Raw genomic sequence first — 22,886 nt, forward strand, 5'->3', positions numbered from 1 at the left:
TTATTGTTTAAAAATCAATGTTTAATTTCATGACCTGAGGACACAGGTTATGGGAGCACAGTACTTATAGATGGGACTGCTTTTACTGTGCTTGGTAGGAATGAGAGAGTCAGAGGAAGGACACAAGGATGGTACAGTGAAGGGAATAGCAAGTGAGAGGAGGGTACAGACAAAGAAGGTGGAAGAAGAGCAAAGATTGAGTGTAGGGGAGAAAAAGGGAGTAGAAGGATAGTGTAAGCACACAGAGGTGGTGTGCAAGGACAGTGGGTGTGGGAAGGGGGTGTAAAAGCAGTAGGATGAAGGACAAACTGAGACAGTTAGGGAAGAAAGGGATTTAGGAAAAGATGGAGAGGGAGACAGAGAGGAAGCAAGAACAACAGAATGAACAAAAGACACGAGATAGAAAAATTGGAGTGAAAAATGGTAAGTGAAAACAAGAATGAGTGAGAGCAAATAAGAGGAAGTTGATGAGAGTCCAAAATGAGAGAGGAAACAAAGAATCCATGTGAAAATTTAAAAAAAATAATTTTTCACAAAATACACACAAGATCTTTGATCCTAGCCCAGCTGAGAGGAGAAGATCAGCATTGGATTTCCTGATAACAGTTACTTTATTGAATGATAGGTAAATAAATGCCAGGGCTAAAAGCATACATTGGCATCAAGTGGTTGGAGAGCGATCTACCGTGTTTACAGCAGAGTCTCTGTGGATCACTTCTGGAGAATTGTCCAGCATGCAATTATTAGGTGCAAGCAACACATGGATCATTTCTACTTTGTTTCAGTTCAATGCTGGAACCAACAATTAACAGGAAATGAGTACCCATCAACAAATATCCATCACATCAGTCCCTCAGTTAGTTTGCTCAGCAGGGCACAGGCAGTTCAATTTGTACAAGCTGAACACAGCTCTTTAACGTACTCCTAGGGCTGCTAACTAAATGACTCTAACTGCAATTAGACATACCCTTCAGGGATGGACTTCTGCCTTCGATGACTGCCACCACCAGATCCTGCATCACTGGAAGAAGACAGATTGCTGGGAGAATTGCGGCTATGCTGGTTTCGCCCCACCGAGACTGATGCTGCCGAAACGTAAGGACTATCCACGGAAGATATCAACCTGCAGGAGTCAATAGGAGGCAAACAGCAGCTACATTTGTGTTCAAATAACTGTAACACTTTCTCCTCTTCCATGATATGCTTTCCAGAATAAAATTGTTTACTTTTTTTTTAAGGACAAAAATGAAAATAAATACTGTGGCACCTTTGTGTTTTAAAGTGCCTTTTTCTCACAGTCTGCTCCTGAAGACACTGGTGGTGCATATTTCAGATGACTGGTTGCCATTTAGTTACTCTTTTCCATATATGTATGGCGACAGGCTATGTGATTGAAGATTGTACCACGCCAACTCTGATTGCTCTTAACCAAAATTTGTCTTTTGCATATGCATGCACACAAACGGTCATTCCTGTAGGCGTGTTCCATTGAGAATTTTGACTTGTCATCTCCACACTTTCACATGCTGAGGTTGTCCGCATCACCCCAACTAGTACCAGCAATGAAATCATCTCACTCAATGCAGCATGCCTGGATCCTTTGTGATGTCCAATCAGCTATCCACTGGAATTGCCTTCACCATGTCCAGAAGTACTAGTAAAGGGATGTACAAAAAACTGTAAACATTTGTTTCTGCTGGTTACTAGTGGTGTTCCGCAAGAGTTGGTGTTGGGGCCACTTCTTTTTACACTGTATATCGATGATTTCAATTATGGAGTAAATGGTTTTGTGGCTAAGTTTGTAGATGACACCAAGACAGGTGGAGGAGTAGAGAGTATTGAAGAAGCAGGAAGGTTGCAGAGAGACTTAGATAGTTTAGGAGAGTAGACAAAGAAATGGCAAATGAGATTCAATGTTGAGAAATGTGCGGTTGTACACTTTGGAAGAAGGAATAAACGGGCAGATTATTATCTAGATGGGGAAAAAATTCAAAGTACAGAAGTGCAAAGTGACTTGGGGGTCCTCGTGCAGGATGCCCTAAAGGTTAACCACCAGGTTGGACTGGCGGTAAGAAAAGCGAATGCTATGTTGGCATTCATTTTGAGAGGTATAATGTATAAAAGTAAGGATGTGTTGATGAGGCCCTATGGGGCACTAGTGAGACCTCATTGGGAATACTGCATGCAGTTTTGCACCCTTTATCTTAGGAAGGATGTACTGATGTTGGAGAGGGTTCAGAGAAAATTTACGAGGATGATTCCTGGAATGAAAGGGCTTACATACGATGAGCGACTGTCTTCTCTTGGATACAGAAGAATGAGAGGGGACCTCATAGAAACATTTCGAATGTTGAAAGGACTGGACAGAGTAGATGTGGCTAAGCTGTTTCCCTTGGTGGGTGAGTCCAGGACTAGAGGGCACAGTCTTAGAATTAGAGGGTACCCATTTAGAACAGAAATGAGAAGAAATTTCTTTAGCCAGAGGGTCGTGGATATATGGAATTCGTTGCCCCATACAACTGTAGAGGCCCGATCATTGGGGGTATTTAAGGAGGAGATCGATAGGTATCTAACTAGTCAAAGTATCAAAGGATATGGGGAAAAGGCTGGGTATTGAGGCTAGATGAGAATAATTTAGCTCATGGTGAGGCCAAATGGCCTACTTCTGCTCCTTTGTCTTGTGACCTTGTGAACGTATCTGAGGCTATACTTGGATACAATATTCTTATACATATAACCCGGCCTGACAGTGCTATAACCTCGGACAATAACAACAGTGCTAAAAATCCAGATTAACTTCAGGAAACACATTACTTCCATGGTTTTAATTTACACTGAGCTAAGAACCTGAAACATTAACAAATATTGTAATAATAAAACTACCCATATACTTGTTCATTATTGCTATATTAACCCTAAACACCCAAAACATAATCTGACCTAAAACTGTAATAGATGCTTCACCTGCACTTGCCCTGACTTACTGCTCTTCTCGTTTGTTATTTTATATTGAAATTTCAGCTTTTTGAAACACATTCCCTTATTTTAAATGTAATGTTTCTTTAAATATTTTGATTTAGATTTATCACTCCTCATCTACTAATGTACAGAGAGGAAGCAATTAGTATTTTTTTAAGAAACCTGATACTAGTGAAATTCAAGCCTTAAAAGATTGCCAGGGCTAATATTCATCCCTTATTAAGTATTATTTAAACAGATTATCCAGACATTATTTCATTGTTGCTTGTGAGAGCTTGCTGTGTACATTGGCTACTAGTGTAACGGTGCCCACTCTTCAAAACAGTAGTACCAATGGCTGTAAAACACATCGTGAAGCCCTGAAAGGGACAGAAAAGACAATCAATGTCTGATTTCCTGCAGAGGAGCTTAATTTTACCACAAAATAGTCATTACTTTCATCTGCTGGGTTCCCCAAGGTCTGGGAAAAGTGGCTTGCCATAGTTAAACCTGGAAGGCAGATTATATTTGAGCCATGCAATTCCAATATTCCATTGAAATGATGAACCACTTCCTAGGAAGTGTATAGCTCCCTCATTCCCTGATTCAAACTCCCAAAACCTGAGAGGTAGAGAGGTAGAAGTACAAATTTGTTTTATTAGATCAAATGATTTGCATCTCAAGTGACCAAAACACATCCAACTCTTAAGTGTTCAACATTATTTCTAAAAATCCGGTGGCCATTAGTAATCCTATGCACATGTAGCATAAACGAGTATAATCTTCCTAAACAAAAGCAAAGTAACTACAGCAAAAATAACTATCTACTTACCTGAAATAATCAAACTAAGAAAAATGGAGAGACAAGCTTCAAATCAATACAATATAAATTTATCTTATTCCTATAAATTACAAGCTAAATTTAGCTCTGTGATCAGCTGGTAAATGTATTAACTGATATGGAACTAAGTTAGGAAAGTATGAATTAGCAAAATTGGAATTGTCGTTGGAATTAGCGATGGAGCAGCCTGAGTGAACAACTTCTAATTGTTTTATCTGACTCATGATGGAAACATTCTCTGGTTGAGGACTGGTTCAGGATTAACTCTGGTGCCATCATTCTACCACCGAACATGTCTGGTTCACACAAAAACATTAGGTGAGGCACCAGAGTTCCCAGAACCCATGCAATGAATCCATCTCCAACCTGCCAAGATATTCAGGGAAAGAAATAAAAAGTTCACACTGGAAAAATTTTGTTGATCAGTTACCTGATTAGAAGGTCAAAATGCACCCAATTACTATCTTTGCCTGATCTGATTTCAGTTTATTGCAGCTTTGGCAATACTACTTTCCTTTATTAAATTAAGCATAAAGTGGGTTATCTTTCAGTTTATTTCACAACAGGGAGGATAAATACTACTTGATGTAAGCTAGTTGAGATATAATCAATCCTTTAATATTGACCAAAAAGGAAACATTTAGTATCCATCTAAAGGAACAAAAAGAGGCAATGCACAGCCTGAGCTAATATGAGAAAGTTACTTGAAATCCTACAAAATGATTCCTACTGCACCCTGGGTAAAATAAAATTCTTCCTTAAATCCTCTCTAAATTTTCTAACCCTTACTTTAAATCAATGCCATCTGGTTATAGATGCCTCTGCTAAGGGACGAAAAACAGTGTTTCTCACTGTGTGCCCTACCTATGTCCTAAAAATTCTGTCTACCATAATCAGCTTCCTCCACTCCAAAGAAAACAAACCCAGGCTATCCAGTCCCTCGTCATAACTGAAAAGCTACATCCCAAGTGACATTCTGGCAAATCTCCTCAGTACTTTCTCCAGTGGAATCACATTCTTCATATTTTGTAGCAATTAGAACTGCACACAGTACTCCAGCTGTGACCAAACGAATGATTTATATAGTTGTACCATAACCTCCCTGCTCTTGTATCCCACATGTCATATGGGTTTCATTGAAAAATGATAAACATGCTGCAAGGTCAACATGTACATACACCAAAAGATGGATAAATAGTAAAATACTTCACAATGTTTGCTTTAGATGTCATCACAAGCCTCCAGGCTGTCCAGCCGTTAACAAATGTAGCGCTCTGTTCACAGAGCTTTTTGAGGCACTTGGAGCTCAATGCTGTGCGCAAGCCTGATCTGAGAAACAACAACCACAGGCTTCCATCTCCACAGTGCTATACTTGAACCCAAAAAATGTGTCCAGTCTAACCTCCACCCTGAGATCTGTTCTAACAACAAGGCTAGTTTGATCAAAAATCAAATTTTAAGAGAAGAGAATTAAGCTTAATTTTGAATGTCAGTTTTGGAAAGGGCCAAGAAATAATTAGCCCCCCACCTCTCTACTACATTATAAACTCGTTTTCCATTTTCTCATTTGTTACTGAAGGGTTAAAACTACCCTGATTGCCTTAAAACAGCAGATGGCTCACATTAAACTCTGCAAAACTGCAGTAATTCTCTGGGCTTCTGACCAAAAAACACAGGTCAAGAGTATTTTTTTGTTAGAAAGCTCAAAAACGGTAACCTCTCGCAATTAAAGTCTTCACTGAACTTCTTCATTAAAACATTCAGTTCTTGTTTATCAATGTAAAATGGGGCTGTTAGGGATTTTACAAAATGCTTAGCAACCAAGAAAAAGAATCTTTGATGGATTTCTCCATTCATATTAATTCTGACTTCTGCCAAGACCTTGAATGATTGTAAGTTTCTTTCTGTAATGAAAAGGTAACCAACAAAACTTCCACATTTATTTACAGTTAAAATAGCCAATCATTTGAAGCAAATGACCCTGAAGATTATATTACCAGACATTGTAGTGCAAATCAAGATATATTAACCACAGTTAAATTTCAGCAGTTATCTTCTACAAAATACATTACTCCAAAAAAAAACATGTTTATGTTCAATGTGCTTACTCCCCTGGAAATCCAATAATAATCTAAATCACCACTTATAATACTTTTCAAGAAAGAAGAGTACCTTTGCCCTGCCAGGTTCATTTATTATTCATTCACTGCACTTGATTCAATTTGATTATACCATGCCAAAACCTCAGATTATTCACACTTTAATCTCTTTGATCATACAAACATTTTCTCCATTTACTATGATTTTAGGATCCATAAAAATGAGTGCTTCAGTGCTCCTTGGAATACTTTTGAACTGTTAGTGAACAAGCCAACCAATTTGATGACTTTTGTTTGAAATACTTTATCCTGTTTATAATTTTGCAAAACTAAGTTTGACTGGCCCAGAAGACTGTGGCTTTAAATTTCTGTCAGAGCTGAATTAGCTTATTGCAGCCAAGGAACCAGTGGCAGATGAAATACCATCAATACCATGGTCACTCAAATGGAATAAAATCAGCCAGAGTTCCTGCTCCTTATTTCCAGAAGTTGGCTTTAGTTGGAAATTTTATGTTGGGCAAGAATGATATTGACTTGGCTTAGCCAATCATTTCCCCACTGGTCAATCAACACTCACTATTGGTACAGTGACATGGCATGGGGCCCGATGCACTGTACTCCCAGCATGGAGATTTAAGTGCTCTGTATTGCCAAGATAACTCCTTTAAACAGAACAATAAGATTCATTGGATGTAAAATCTTGTACCTTGGCACTGTTATTCTATTCAGTCTAAAAGCACAGGGATTTTAAACTTCTGAGACCCCTTTGTCATGGATGAGCATTTTAAAAAAATATTGATTTCTGGGAGAAATGCCAAAGACCATCCCAAACCAACCGTATGTAAAGCTTCCTGCTGCAGGTCACTGACATTCACATTGGGTGTCTGCAGTGCTCCTGCAAATTGAACTGCTATATTGGACTACGGAACAGTCAGAAAGAAAGTTTTTGAAGCCGTTGCCATGACCAATTACAACAAATTCATTCATATTATCCAGGCAACATTTTCAGTTTCACTGGATCAGTAAGATGTAAAAATGGATTGTGTGTTAACAAGCTAGTACTAATATGAAAGTTCAAATAGATTTACATTTTAAAACAAAAATGCTTTTTTTTAAGATCATGAGGCTCATTAGTCCTTAACTGTATGGTTATAGTAGCAAAGGAGTTACATCTCCAATGCACTTCTAAATGTCTCTAATGATAATAAAAAGCAAACTGTAGAGGTTGCTACCGCGGAATAAAACAAGACTCTACTCGGAGGATTGCCAAACAGAACTGGTTTATTTTCCCGCCTTGCGCGGGCCCTTTAAGGGAGAATGTTCCCGCCCAAAAACAACCGGTAATGACGTAAGTCCTACGTCATCAGGACTTTCCCGCGCGCGGGTTCTCCCCATCACTCGGAAAGACGAGGCCCGCCGCCATCTTGGGCCTCGTCGCTCCAACGCCGCGTGACCCGACTGCCGAGCTGGTTCGCCCGACTAGATGGTGAGTCGCCACAAAACTACAATAATTCAAAAGCAAAGATCATGCTTGCAACTGACCTAGTTCAAAACAAGTTTAATTTCATCATGCCAAACTTAATTTTCTGCCCTTTTCTCCAAAGAGGGTCAACTTTCGCCAGTGTGATTTGGTGATTACCAGAAACTCCTTTTGTCCAAGTCTTTATGTGTGTGCTTGAAACAGCATCAAGATCGACAGAACTAATGAATTTCTGTCCCTACTCTTCCTTAGTAGGGGATCCTTAGCCTAACTGTTGTTTTTGCTGAGACCAGCTCCAACAAAAGCATCAGTTCTAAGGTTCATTTATCCACAAGCTAAACGGGAGGAAGTTAGATATGACATTCGTAAAGAAAAAAATTTTCTCCTTACTGTCTTAGTATTTTAGTTCAATTATTTGTATCATTTCATGCTCAGATACAAGGGGGCCAAAACAAGAGCAAACCAAAAACTGAAGATGTTGGAAATATGCAACAAGTCAGCCAGCATCCATGGTGAAAGAATGCCATTACCCTGTTGCAATTTGATAAGTTAACCTGTCCTCTCCATGATTTTTTACTGCATGCTTCTGTCATTATCACCAATATCTGTGTCACTTTCAGTTTTCTAGCATATACAAGCATATTTGTGTGTTATTTCTACTTAAGACTGTTGAAAAATTGATCAAGTATTCCAGTGTTGCAGAGTAATCCTTACTGGGAAAGGAATTTGGGGTGAATATAATGAATTAGTACCCACTGAAGTGAATAAACAGAATCTTCAACGACATAATACAGACATCTTTGTTGCCATTTATAGAACTCCCCTGTTCACTGCCTTCATGAGACCTGCTGAAACACATTAATAGAGGCTGAGTCGCTATTTTCAAACTGTAAGGTGCAGTCACTCCACTCAGTGCATTATCCCTTGTCAACAGTGGCAGTTATCCCTATTTCTCCCACTTTCCAGCTATTATTCTTGGAGCTTTCTTTTTTATTCTGTACTTTTATTGTCAGCTGAGGTGGACAAATTGTTTCTTGATTATTTCTATTATTTTCTATGGAACACAACAAACAATGCCCCTTTCATGCTTCAGAACATCTGAAAATGCTTCACAGCCATTGACTAAACATTTTGAAATGTAGCTACTGTTGTTATGCGGGAGCAAGTGTCAAGATCTCATGAACAGCAATGAGATAGTCAACCAATATGCTACTGGTCCTGCAAACAGCATAAGCCATCTTTCTGCAAGTTTCTTTGTGAGAAATACTGAAAAGATGACTGGGTGAGAAATTAGTCAATTCCCCAACCACTCTTTATGAAAAAGATCCAACTGGTGTCATTCATCAACTTCAAATTGGTGGTTCAATCTGGAAGAATAACTGTGGAGGGTGGGTCATGAAACACAAGTTCAACAGGCAGAAATTAAAAAGCAAAAAACTCCAGATGCTGTAAACCTGAAATTAAAACAGAAAATGCTGGAAACAACAGACAGACCAAGCAGCATTTGTGGAGAGAGAAACAGAGTCAACATCTTGTTCAGACAAGAAGTTATTACTCTGAAACATTATCTCTATTTCTCCCTCTATGCTGCTGAGCACTTCCACTTTCTGTTTTCACTGCCACAAAAGGATGGAGTTTCAAACACCACACAGCACGTTTGTTGAACATCCTCCTGAATAATGAAGGAATTTATTCAAGCCTTTTGCCAAGTTATGGCAGAAAACACCGACGGGTTATTATCAACTTTCCAATGCAGAAGATGGAGGAAGAATTTTAATTCACTGAAACACCAAATTCAGATAAGTTACTAAATTAACATAATGTATCCCAAATGTCAAAGTCACCAGAAAGTGGAAAAGCTCAATTATGCTTATAAAAATTCATGATACATGGGGCCACTGCAAACTCTTGCAGCACTTTGGCTATTGCTTAAAGTGACATTAAAATGCAGATTAAAGGAGCATGTGGTTTAATTACAATCAACTTCCACTTCTTCCATTTTATCCCCTACTCATACAGCATCACAACGCTCAGTGGCCACCAATATTATATACCTCGTCTAAATGGACATTCTTCAGATGTAAAACTTAAACAAATGGTAATGTGTAAAGACCATCTGGAAGGTCTTTACAACTTGACCTGATCACATCTTCACCACGAACATACACAGCCACACACAAACACAAGCATAAATACACAAGTGCCCACTAGCCAAGTACTTGCAGCAGGCGCCCTTGGCAACTTTCCCAGGGTGCAAAAACTAGCTTTAGCACCACCTAGACTTTGTCCACACCAACCCATAGATTGAGCACTGTTTGGGATTTGTCACAAATTCTTTGCAAAAACTTCTAGCGATTTATTACTGAGTCATGTAATTCTATTTAGAGTTACTAACTTTGAATGAGCAGATTGCAGAAGCTATTAGCTGCCCCTTGCCATGTACACTTAGTTGGAATACAGCCTGAAGATCTCTTCCACTCCTTTTGACCTCCTAATAAAACAACATGAAATCCTATAAACTGAAGTGAGTATGGAAAGCACCATAAACCAGAGGATTAAAATTCATAGTGTTATAAACCCAGAGTGTGTGTTGCAGTCTTGAACATTTTCCCATATTCATGGCCATTACTATCATTTTACTACAGTGGGTGTCACCTAGATTTTAATATGGAGCAACAGTGAATGCCATTTAAAGTGGTTAATTTAAGATTTTTTATTGTTTTCTTGCTTCTGCATATTATACTTTCCGTGTTCCTTAAGTTGTGGGGCCGGTCCACAACTCAATTAGTAAATAAAAACAGATCTGTATTTTTCTATAAATGTCACAGTGCTTGATAGCCAATGGAGTACTTTTGAAATGTAGTCATGTAGTAACATCAGAAACGTAGCCAGCAATATAGCCAGCTCCCACAACCAGTAATATGACCACAGACAGTAGTAGGTTTTAGAAACGCTGAATGAAGGATAAATCTTGAACAGAACACCAGGGAGAACTCTTCTTTAAAATAGCACAACAGATTCTCTTATTTCCATTTGAGAGGGGAAATGAAGCTTCAGTTTAATCCCTGATCCAAAAGATGGTACCTCCAACAGCGCAATCCGATTCAACATTACACTGAAGCATTAGCCTAGGCTTTTCTGTTTAAGTCTCTGGGACTTGTGTGCACAATGCTGTAACAGCATTGCCACCTGAGACATACCAAACACTTGAAAGATCTGTACCTTAACTCCATATACCAACCTTAGTACTGCAATCTTAAGTATCCTTGCATGAATAATGTTTTAGCAGGGGGTTACTGATTTCTTTGTCCACAGTATTGACTTCTTTGAATATTTTAAACATTTTAACAAGATCATCCCTAAAATTTTTAAAAGTGAAACCAAAACAAATCTATGCATGTGTTCTCACTCTTAACCCTTTTAGCCTGGTTTCATGCTGTGATAAGAGCATCTCCAACATCAATATATGCTTCTCAAGGCAAGGTTTGCAGAACAACATTAAAACCAAATCGAAATCATTTAAATTTATTTTTCATTTCTGAATGTTTTCCTCACACTTCCCAAGTGCCCACAAGATGGCATTTATCAAATTTAATTACAATACTGTACATTGGACTAAAAGTAGTCTACTACAGAATGATTCTTTTTAAACTAGACATTTTGCTATATTGTGTCCAGGGAAAAAGAAAATCACAAACCTCTTGGTGTCCAATGAACGTCCATCACTAGAAGCACTGCGTGGCATGGCAGAGTTGCGTTCTTGTGGCTGGGCCCTGCTGCCTGATGCAGATATCATCCTGTTTGCAGATTGACTTTGTGTCTGGGATTGGGGTTGAACTGTACTCTGGGATGACGGAACTCCCCGCTGCCACTTGTTGCTATTTCTGAATGGCAATTTGAACTCATACGGAATCCCTTCATTGTTTACTTTGTATTCCATTACGGGCATGCGGTACATCTCAGAACAGCCCCTAAAATCAGAACCAGGAAAGATTCTTTTGAAATATTTCATTCCATCATGGACACATAATTATTGTGGTAAACAGCTGAAACAAGGACATAATTCCTTCACCAACCTCAATAAATAGTTGGTCATAAACCATTGTTGACAGAAGATTATTTCTGAAATGTTCCCAATTGCTTGTTAATTTGTCCTTCCTTTTCCTCTTGATTAGAAAGCGGACCATCAGCCCATATCCTTAGCCCCTGCCACACCAAATCTAGTACTAACCCAAGTCCAAAGCCTTTGGTCCTTTCTGGATTCTCCAGGGTTTCCTACCCACCCTCTCTCGAGCCCACTGCAACTGGTCTTCTGATTGTGCAAATTTTCTTCTTCAAAAGTATTGATCCTTGAACCTCTCTCAGCTACCATCATTCCCTCTCCTTCTTTCCTCATTATGATCTTTAACTGGGTTATCACTAGCTATATTGCTTCTACCTTTCCCATTCCCCATCAACTTCCTCTAATGAGGTTTCTGCTCTCTACCACAACCCAGAAACTGCGTGAATCAATGTCACAAATACTCTTTTTCTGGTGGCAATGACCAAGGTGTATGTTACCTCCTTGAATTCTCAACTTCATCAAGGTCCAGCATGTGTTCCTCCTCCAATGTCCCTCTTCTCTACCATGAAGAGCCACTCCATTTGTATGGTTTCGCTCCAACTCATTCCACTATCCCTACCTATTCCAGAATATCCCTACTAATCACTACACTTCTTACTTCTCATCTCCTCCAGAATTCACTGGCAATTCATTACATGGCCCTTAATCTATATTCTAATCTTTATGATACACAAGATGAGCTCCCACAGACTGCAGTGGAATCCAGCACTGCTTCTCCATCAGCTCTCTTGAGCCCACCACAATACTTGCACTGTCAGATGGCTTGTCTGGTTTCTAGCCATGCATGAGCTGCATCTTTCTCTACCTAACATCAGGAAAACTGAAATCATTCTTGGTTTCCACCATCAATTTATTGCCTTTGGACACTTCCTCAGGTCAAAGGAAATACCTTACAACTTCTGAAGCCTGTTTGAGAGACGGAGCCGAGGCCCTGCAAGTTTTATTCCTGTACTGCATGCTTTCATTATATTCTTTTTTAAGTCCATGACTAGCAATCTTGTGTGTGCTTTTGCTGGCTGAAGTTACTGGAAACTTTCAGCAATGCCACTTCTCTTTTTCTTGTGCAACATGTTGCACTCAAGTTTCCAAAGGTTTGTAATTTTTAAACCAATGAAAAGAATTTTTATTATGCAAGGAGCTGTGGCATACATTAACTAGGCATTGGCTAATGCAGACAATGTGTATCCGTACTTATTGAAAAAGAACAGACGCTCCCATTATTGTCTCTGATTTGGTTTGGTTGGCAGTTCATCATCCAGTATCCTGGTGATGAAACACTCAATATTGTCCCTTCAGCTTGCACTATTTGTTTTCCATGAAAAGTGAGAATGCCAGGGAGTTATAGTCCATGTTTGGAATTAGTGAACGAGTCAAGAAGTTACTAAAAAGAACTCTAAGAAACAGCTTAAATATTATTGTGAATATATTATTTGTATTCTGCCTCTGGGTAGATTTAATTCTTCACCCTTAAGTCAGAAATGGATTCAGAAATCAAACTGTTGTGACATTCTAAATAGTGGCAAGTCAATCAATCATTAGACAATGCCACCAGGCAGTAAAGTTAATTTTTTGTGAAGTGAACATTTTATAAAGCAAAGCTTCAAAGAATAAAATTAGCTATGCCATTAACTCATCTGTTATTTGTACTGCATCCTAATTCAACAGAATGTGTAGGACAGGTGAAAGACAGAAGCAATTTTATATTCCTGCTGGTGTGAAATCTTTCTAGCTCATCACAAATCACATCAGCACAATGGTTCAGTGCATTCAGAAAAGGAGAATATAAAACATGCTATATATAAAACACAATAACTACTGCGTAACACATACATCATCCAAAAGATTCACAGCAAGCCCTTGCTCAAGCTCAAATTCATTTTGAATTCAAAAGCAGAACCAGTGGCTGCCTCAAGCTTTAATCAACTCCTGGTTGCCTAATCCATTGAAGAATCCATACATGGAGATTTGTAAATAGTTCAGCATGTTTTAAGAGTCTTATCTACCAAGCAATGATCATGACTTTCTGACTTTCTGTGAAAAATTCTGGCAACAGTGAAAAGTCACAGAAAATATAAACCACAGTAAATAAAATAAAGATATTTTGAATTAATACTCAATGGCTGTTGATACAGTGTTTTAAGTTTCATTCTCGACTAAGATGGGTCTGTGGTTATTGAATCAGGCAAATTATGTTTACTACAGTAACTACATTCATAGATATGGGAGGGTAAAGCAGCTTTACTTCAGGGGAAGAAAAAGGAACTAACATGATTAATAATTAATTTAGCACTGGAGCTCTAACATAGGGAATAAGGCTATCCCTGTTAGTTGGCGACTTCCACAATTAGCCTCTGGTGCTTCAAGTCATGCCCAATATCCATGTACCAAAGGGCAGAGATCACAGATGTACACAGGCAAAAGAGATACATCTGGCTCCCGGGCACCATTACAATGGCAGTAATGTTGCCTTGGAGCTGAAAGTTCTCATTATAAATGCTCCTTTTAATCGATTCCCTTTCCCTTTTCAAGCCTGCACATAGATTTGACTGTTTTCCTTGAGCAAGTCAGAATTGTTAATTTGTGTGTTCCATATGCACATGCATTTAGAGCTGGGATGGAGAGAGCACATTCCATTCTGGGACAATGTGGTACATGAAGCTTCAAGTATCTTGTCTTTTGTAGTCACAATTAAGAAACCAAACAGTGATGACTACTATATTTCTGTTAAAAAGGTAGAACTTCTCCAAAACTATCAAACCATCCTTGGTAGAGATGATCAGCATAGAAAAGTGGAAATTTGATATTTTTCATGGCTTTAGCCCTTTTAAATGTTGGATATTCCTATGCTTTGGCTGCTTCTTTTCATTATAGTGCTTTCTCCCCTTCTGGTCTTGCATTGTAAAAAAATGTATTTATCTCCCTTCTTGCCCCAGTATGATGCTCTTTTGCATGTTCCCTTTTATACCAGTTCTTTCAAGGAACAACTGAGCCAATGTAAAAAGAAATTTATGTTATCTGGCTGCCCTATATCTACCATTATGGCTTAACGGTCTTTACAATTTCAAGGCACAACCAATGGAAGCTGACAGCCTCATTTGCACATGAAGACATCATTCATGAACCCACCACTACAACATACAGTTGCCTCCAAGTTTACTAGCCTGGACTGCTGCCTCTCATGGTGAGATGATGCAAAGCTGGCCAATCTTTGAGGCAACTTGTAATTTCTTCTCGTGCAATTATCCACCAACTTCGCTATAGCCACATAAAAGCACCAGAGAAGGCAAACGTGATGTAAGGTGAAGTTCAAGGGTGATTAGTTAACAACTGTATAGTTAACTATTTGATTGGATATACAGAAACATTAATTTGCTTGGTTCTTGCTTTCATAATTTGTGCAGAAGGGGGCATCAGAAAAGAAAGGGTAAAAATACAAAAATGGTTGCTATGGATGCTCGGTTTTCTCTTCATTTGCTAGAATCTGGGCACCGTTAATTGCCAGTAAGAATGGTGAGGACCTATTCCAGCCTTTCTACCCTATAGTGCTTGTTAAGGAACAGGCAATTGTGAAAGAGGGAGCATACAGGAAAGGGAAGAGGTTACCAAACAAGGATACTGTGAGATTGTCAGTCCACCATGGAAATACTAAAAGATCTAGGTAGCAATAGCCCTTGTCTGTTGAGGTGATACAGGTTGCAAGTTATTCTTGTGTTTAAGAGAGAACTTAGGTGAGTTGCTGCCATTCACCTGGTGCATGATACATGCTGCAGGCAATGGACTACAGTTGCAGTAGGATGCTTTGTGCTAAATGAGGTACAGATCATGGTGCCACACTGAGAGGCAAGCAGAGGGAACTGGTGGTGTAGAGGATTCCTCCTGTGGTTTGTTGGAAATAGCCACATCGGCTGCTGGCTGGAATAATCTGGACACTGAAGAATTCAGAGCCACAGGGAAAGAGTGTCCCAGGCATCCTGGAGCTCAAGCTGTGCCTTCAAAAGGCAACAGATCTCAGTCACTGGTGCCTTCAAAAATCTTTGCATTATTCCTCAGACAGCTTCAGAGATAGAACTGTGGTTCAATTGTCAAATGATAGTGGTATTTGTTAATTGTGAATTGCACAATGACTGACATCATCCACATACTTTGCACACAAGTATGATGCCCACTGAACTGAGTAATAAGAAGTTTAATTATGCACAGGATGTGGTATTCAAGACAGGATTGAATTTTTCAATTTTAAATAATAGTAACTTGAAACAATGCCACCATGATAAAACTGGAACTGACAATATCTTTTATAATGTTAACTTTGCACTTTGCTATATGAATGCGACTTTCATCCTCTGACCAATCATCTTTGTTTTCAGACACATAACCCGACTGGGCAATCCCGTATTGATGGTGGGCAGGAGATCCCAAATTAAATATGTTGGCAGCAATGGATGAAGATATCAATCACGTGATCAACTTTGTTGCCATTTATTATAGAAGCTGAAAGTTGATCGATTTGTCTGAAGCTTTTATGTAGCAATAATACCCAATTTTGCCAAAGAATGGCCATAACCAGAAAAGAACTCCCGAGATAACTCAAAGATTCAAGGCCTAGTTAAAAGGGACCAATCAGATTGCTTCTAACATCTTAGGCTTCAATTCAACCCATGCAAGTGAATTTTGAGGCTGAGGTGTAAAGAATATTGTTTGAGCATCAAGAATACTGCAGTTCTTGGTCAGACCTAATTGTTTGAGGAGGCAGGGAAGTGGGAAGAATGGTAATCCAAAGTCAAGTTGTATAGCAGGATGAAAGATTCACCCAACTGTGAATTACAGCACCGCTTCCACATCTTTGTCTGAAATGCAAGTCTTGGTATGCAGCCAAGATAAAAAGGAGAAGAAGTAGGGGTGTTATTCCACATGATCTCCCAAATATCCTCAAAGGCAGAATGATTTTAAGATTAGTTCATACTCTGACTCTGGTTCCAGCTAAATAGGTCCCAACCTTGAGAAGGTTACTGCATTACCATGCTACATTATCTGCCAGGTGGACTTCCTGTCCTGGGCATTGGATCAGACAGATATTACCACATCATCCTTTTAATACCTTGATCACAACTTGCCTAAATTAATGGCAACAAAGAGAATGAATATAACTTGGTACAGGTAAAGTTCAGGTTAATAGTTTTAACAGAAATCTGGATCAATCTCAGTGCACAGCCTTAACACATCACCCCAGATAGGATCATCCTCACAGAAATTAAGATTCTACTCCTTTCCCCCAATTTCGGGCTAAAATTATTATCAATCTTTAATCATCTTTCGATATGCAGGGATTACTGACGAGACCAGCATTTACCACCCATCCCTAAATGCAGGGAAAGTGGTAGTGAGCTGCCTCTTGTGGGAGTCACTTTAACACTCAGGCACTGACCAGCTTTAGGAGGAGATACCAATGCTCATACAACTTTTAGTTTACCAAAACATAGACAACATCAACCACAATCTCAACAATAATTTGTATGACCTGAAACCTCACAATGCAACCCTGCCTTTCCACTTCGCTACCAATGAAATCTTCAGGTGCAATTTTAAGATCATAAAATCATACAATATAAAGGAAATCCACTGAGACCCTCTAAGATCCAGTGAGCCCCATTTTCATGCTCTTTCTCCACAGCTCAAACTTCCTCTTGCAAACATTCATCCCATTACACTGTTACCTTGCTTTGCAATCAGGAATGAGAGTGCTGGGGAAAATGGTGCTAAAAGATGTGTTACTGCTGGTACTGCTGTGTCAGGAACCTGGTTGAGGTCTCAGGTCTCCACTGGAGCTACCACAGCAATGTAGCATTTAAAATGATCTCATTACAACGTGTAATGGCTGCTTGTGCCTGGCAATGCAGAGATGCAGGATTCAGGATTCAGGGCTGCATTCTGCCCAGTATAGTGAGTGTGGGACTAGCAGCAGTGTATTGGCATACCGCCCAGATCCTACAGTCTCTTTCACCACTCCTGTTCAATGTGATGGAAGCTGCTGTCATCCCTCTTTGCTTGTCTGCATAGCTCTCCCAAGTCTGAAGATTTTTCCATGGTAACAAGCGCTAATGGTGATCACTGGCCATTCATAGAGAAATCTCCAGGTTGGGGAAAGCTGCGCAGCCAAACAAAAACAAGGGGAGACAGCAGCTGTCCAGCACCAACCCTCACTGGCAGCCTTTGCAGAATGCCTCATTGGTTCACTCTATGCTGAGCCATACAGTGATGATATCACAGTATCATTGCTGCAGGAATGCAAGAGACCAGGGATTTGGACAAAGTTCACATCACAGCAGTGAGCATGCATAGTCTAAGTGGATGTGTTTTTTTTAAAAGTACAGGAGATGCGTACTTGTGAGTGTTCAGATTTCAGGACTAAGAGTGCTAAAGAAAATTGACTTTCTGTGGAGTAGCACTATTCCATGAGTCCTTTCAAAACTGTTACTGAATCTGCTTCCACCAGCCTTTCAGGTTGTTTGTTCCAGATTATGCCAACTCAATGCATAAAAAAAAATTTCATTCTACCTTTCTACCGCTAAATTTTTTTGGCAATTACTTTAAATCTGAGTTTTTTGGGCTCCAACCCATGTGCTGATGGACAATTGTTTCCACTATATCAAAACACCTCAATTTTAAACATTTCAACAAATCTCCCCTTAATCTTCCCTACTTGAAGGAGAGCAATCTCAGATTCTGCAGAGAACTGGATACCCTCATTCCTGATAAAATTCCTGGAATTCTCCACGACATCCTCTCAAGGCCTTAACATCATTCGTAAAGTGTAGTTCATACAATTGAACAAAATTCTCCATCAGTAACCTAATTATTGGATAACTGCATTTTTTTTGCTCTATGCCCCTATTTAGAAAATGTATACTTTTTTTGCTAAAAAGAAATAGGCTTATCAATTTGACCTCCCATTTTCAAAGTCTTCATAAACATTAAGGTCTCTGTGCTCCTTCATCCTCTTTAAAACATCTTTGCATTATTTTGACATTGGTTCCGAAGTGTGCACATAGTTTTGTTTTATCTGGAGAGGCATTTGTAACTTTAAGACCATTAATGGGACAAAAATCATATGCTGGGTCCTTCCTGAAAGTGGCACTGAAAACATGAGATTTCCCAACCACAGAAATTCAACAGGAGTGATCCCAGGGACACAGAATTGAGTCACTAGAAAATGACTGCTTACTTTAGATACTATAGTTCACGTGGTTTCTGAGTGAACAAAAGTAATTCCTTTGGCAAGCAAACTGATCTAACTACAACTTGAGCATATCCCTGTTAGGGAGTGTTTCTGCAGAGGGAGCGTTTGGGAGAGTCCAATTTGAGACATTCCCAGTCTGTGTACCTTTCTAAACTGGAAAGCAGCACAATGTGGGAGCTGCTCCTCCAAAGAAGACATCCTAATTAGTCAACTTTTCAGATGTGGGCAGATTAACTGATTGATGTAGGTGGCATGCTTTCATTAATGGATTAAGTTGAAGGTTAGCAATCGTCAGTGCTTCCAAGTCATAAGTAATTATATCTTAAAGCCAAACAGTACGAAACCATATTAACGCTAACTATCAAGTACTCATCTATACTCGTCCGGTATACTCCCACACGCTATCCTAATATCCAGACTGAAAAAGACTCCCAAAGACTTAAAACAATCATTAATGGCTGAAAGGCACGGTAGCGTAGCGGTTAGTGGTAATGCTATTACAGCGCCAGCGATCGGTGTTCAATTCCCCCGCTGTCTGTAAGGAGTTTGTACGTTCTCCCTGTGACTGCATGGGTTTCCTCTGGGTGCTCTGGTTTCCTCCCACATTTCAAAGACATACGGGTTAGTAGGTTAACATGGGTGTAATTGGGTGGTGCGGGCCCGTTGGGCCGGAAGGGCCTGTTACCGTGCTGTATAAATAAAATAAAGTTTAAAGTTTAGAGTTTAGTTTCTGAAATGGCAACAACGTCAGGAATCTTGTAAATGGAGTCACGGTCATTCAGCACAGAAGCAAGCCCTTCACATCAACTATCAAGCACCCATTTACACTAATCCCTGCTTTATTCTCTCCATATTCCCTTCAACTACTCACAGATTCTACACTCACCCCTTCATTAGGAGCAACTTATAATGACCAATTGACCTACAAACCCACCGGGAGAACATGCAAACTCCACACAGCACCGGAGATCAGGACTGAACCTGGGTTGCTGGAGCTGCTAGGCAACAGCATTACAAGAAGGTCCACTGTGCCATCCTAAATCTATCCCATCAGGGCATGTAGCTACAGAGAAAACCATATAATGTAAAGAGTTGAACTAACATATTAATATTGGCAAAATCAGCATACAAACATAAAAGATCTTCATGTGATATTTCTCAGTGCTATACAGTTTGAAATAATAGACTGTGATCATAATAGGAATCCATTAACCATTCATCTTTCAATACTCCCTGTAATGCCTGGACTCTGTCCCTCTTTCCTCTACTTAGTTTGCTGCAGGAATTTATTTTTAGAAACAAAAGTGAGTGAATCAAATTTTACAACAGAGAATCCATCACACTGAATGAATAGCTGCCGACTAGCTGTAATCCACAGAGTACTGTGATCAGACAGATTAGAATGGTAGGGCATTCACAGAACATACCTCCGAGGAGTGCTATCTTCATGGGGTGGAATGATGATAACTTTAACAGTTACAGATGTTCGCAGCAGATCAATCATTTGTTCATGGGTTAGAGTAGCCACAGCAACTTTACAGATCTCCACTAGTCTGCTCCCCTGCCGCAGTCCTGCTTGCCAAGCGTAGCCATAAGGTTCAACGTCTGCCACAATCCCTTCATAGTTGACATGAAAACCAAGCTGACCTAGAGCATTTCTCCTTAATGTCATCTCAACTGTCTCGCACCCCTTTGTGGTCACCTGAAAGGGGAAAGAGTCAATGTTACAATTGGTTAGGAAATATAACGCTTTATGAAGAATGTAAGCCTGTGTGTACAAATAGTTATAATCTCCATTGTCAGTACACAGACTGTATTTTCACAGGCATTTTGCAGTAATGTACACTGGAACTGGCAGTAGGATACAAATGGAGAAGTTGGGCAAGGTGAGTAAGCACAGGATCAAAAATTCTAAAGAGACAGCCAGGGGGCTGTGTGGTGCAGCAGTTAATGGTGCTCCCACACAGCTCCAGTGACCCATGTTCAGTTCTGACACTGGGCACTACCTGTTACCACTGGTGCTCCGATATCTTCCCACATCCCAAAGACATGCTGGTTGTTTAATTTGTCACTGTGGGTGGCAGGAGAATCAGGTTATAGTTGATAAGTATATGAGAGAGAAACAGGTTTCAGGAAAATAAGTGGGAAAATGGAACTGTTGGGAATGGTCTCTGAGCCAGTGCAGACTTCATGGGCCGAATGGCTGCCATGTCATAAGGAAATATGAAAAAGGTGAAGAAATTTAGAGAGGAAAGTTCAGAAAGGATGATCAAGAGATCAAGACATTACTTATCCCAGTTTCTATTTCATGGTTCACCTGCTATTAACACGTTACGCAGTTTTACAGACTACTTTAAGAAGGGGAGGTCAGGTGAACAGGCGCCAGTCCTCATTGAAGGGTCTGCGGTGGAAAGGGTGAGCAGCTTCAAGTTCCTGGGTGCCAACATCTTGGAGGATCTATCCTGGGCCCAACGATGAAAAAGGCATGCCAACATCTCTATTTTCTTACAACTTTAAGGGGATTCGGCATGTCGTCGAAGACTCTGACAAACTTCAACAGATGTACAGTGGAAAGCATTCTGACTGGTTGTATCACGGCCTGGTATGGGAACTCCAATGCACAGGAATACAAGAGACTGCAGAGAGTGGTGGACTCAGCCAGTTCCATCCTGGGTACAGCTCTCCCCACCATCGAGGACATCTACAAGAGGAGATGTCTCAAGAAGGTGACATCCATTATTAAGGACCCCCACCATCTGGGACATACCCCCTTCCCAATGCTGCCATGAGGCAGGAGGGTCAGGAGCCTGAAGACCCACACCTCAAGGTTCAACTTCTGCTTCCCCAGTGCCATCACGTTCTTGAAATGACCTGAAAAACCCTAAATTCTATCTCGGACTATATTTCCCTCAACCTGCACTAAGGTCGTTATATTTATTTTGTTGTGCACGTTATGTATAATTTATTTCAATTTAAGTTTGTGTAATATATGTTTGCCACGTTTGTAATGTATTGGGCTGTTGCTGCAAAAAGCTAATTTTCATGGCATTTATACCCTAGGTACGTATACCCATGGCAATAAACTTAAATTTGAAACTTGAACACATATTTATGATTATAGTCCTTGATATTGACTTTTCCCATTCTCAACCTTTAAGGTAATGCTTTGGAATGAAAGGACACTGGTCAGATCAACAATGACTTTTCATTAGTTTTGCACTTTTAAGATAATAATAACAAAAATACTGTAAGATATTTACAGAGGCATAATTAGATAACTATTTGGACTGAGCCAAAGCCAAAAGCAGTCAGTAATGATAAGAAAAAGCTTGGTTAGAGAGTCAGGCTTTAAATAAGTTCTTACTTGGAAAAATAGCAGAAGTGTTCATAGGTAAGAATTCCAGAGCTCATGGCTTTGACCTATCGTGGGGTGTAGGGACTTTGAAGTGCACAAAGGGTCAAAACTGAATGCATGCAGAGGAGACAGAAGTAACAGAGATAGGGAGGGATGAGAAAATGAAAGCATTACACACGAGAACGAGAATTTTAAATCTCAGACATTTGATAACTGGGCAGAAACACATATTCAATATGACACTGTGATAGATTTGTGGGATGGTGCAGGTTAGAAGATGGCTTTGAAACATCTTAAGTTTATGGAATGTTGGGAAGCCTGTCAGGAGGACACAGGAATAGTTAAATTGGGAGGTAGACAAGGGCACATATAAATGCCTGAAATAATCTATCAAGCAGGAGTCTATGGACCCCAGTAGGTCACAAAGGCTTCCTGCTTTTATGAGGTACAACAATTAATGAATCAGCCTTTTATTTGCTTTATTCATGGCAATGCATTCACAGACTTCCTTCCAGCATGACTGCTACTATATTTAGATGTTGTTCAAAATGTAGACAAAATTAATAAAGAATAAAACAAATATTTATTCCAGACTAAACAGCTACCACAAAAACTCTCAAATTATGGCAAAGTAATCAAACTGACAATCAGACCTCTACTTGGACACAAGAAAAAAGGGGATGGATGAAAGCAAACAGGGAGTAAGGATGAGAGCATTGATTTTATGAGAAACAATGGTTTGCCAAATCAAAAGCTTTCAAAGCATTTAATTTCTTTTTTGGAGTGATGTCAT

General features: G+C 39.6%; 1 protein-coding gene across 9 annotated transcripts in view; it reads right to left on the reverse strand.

Annotated features, from left to right (window-relative positions):
• The window catches only part of sipa1l1 (signal-induced proliferation-associated 1 like 1), a 275,095-nt gene that overhangs the window by 58,239 nt on the left and 193,970 nt on the right, over positions 1-22,886 (reverse strand). For all 9 annotated transcript variants that reach the window (XM_052040153.1, XM_052040071.1, XM_052039819.1 and 6 more), the window contains 3 exons: positions 20,166-20,440; positions 11,077-11,349; positions 968-1,123 (listed from right to left, as the gene is read on the reverse strand). In XM_052040153.1, coding sequence (XP_051896113.1) covers positions 968-1,123; positions 11,077-11,349; positions 20,166-20,440 — 704 coding nt within the window. The remainder of the gene's footprint in view (positions 1-967; positions 1,124-11,076; positions 11,350-20,165; positions 20,441-22,886) is intronic.

This window comes from Pristis pectinata, chromosome 1 (assembly GCF_009764475.1).
Source record: "Pristis pectinata isolate sPriPec2 chromosome 1, sPriPec2.1.pri, whole genome shotgun sequence".
Taxonomy (NCBI): Eukaryota; Metazoa; Chordata; class Chondrichthyes; order Rhinopristiformes; family Pristidae; genus Pristis; species Pristis pectinata.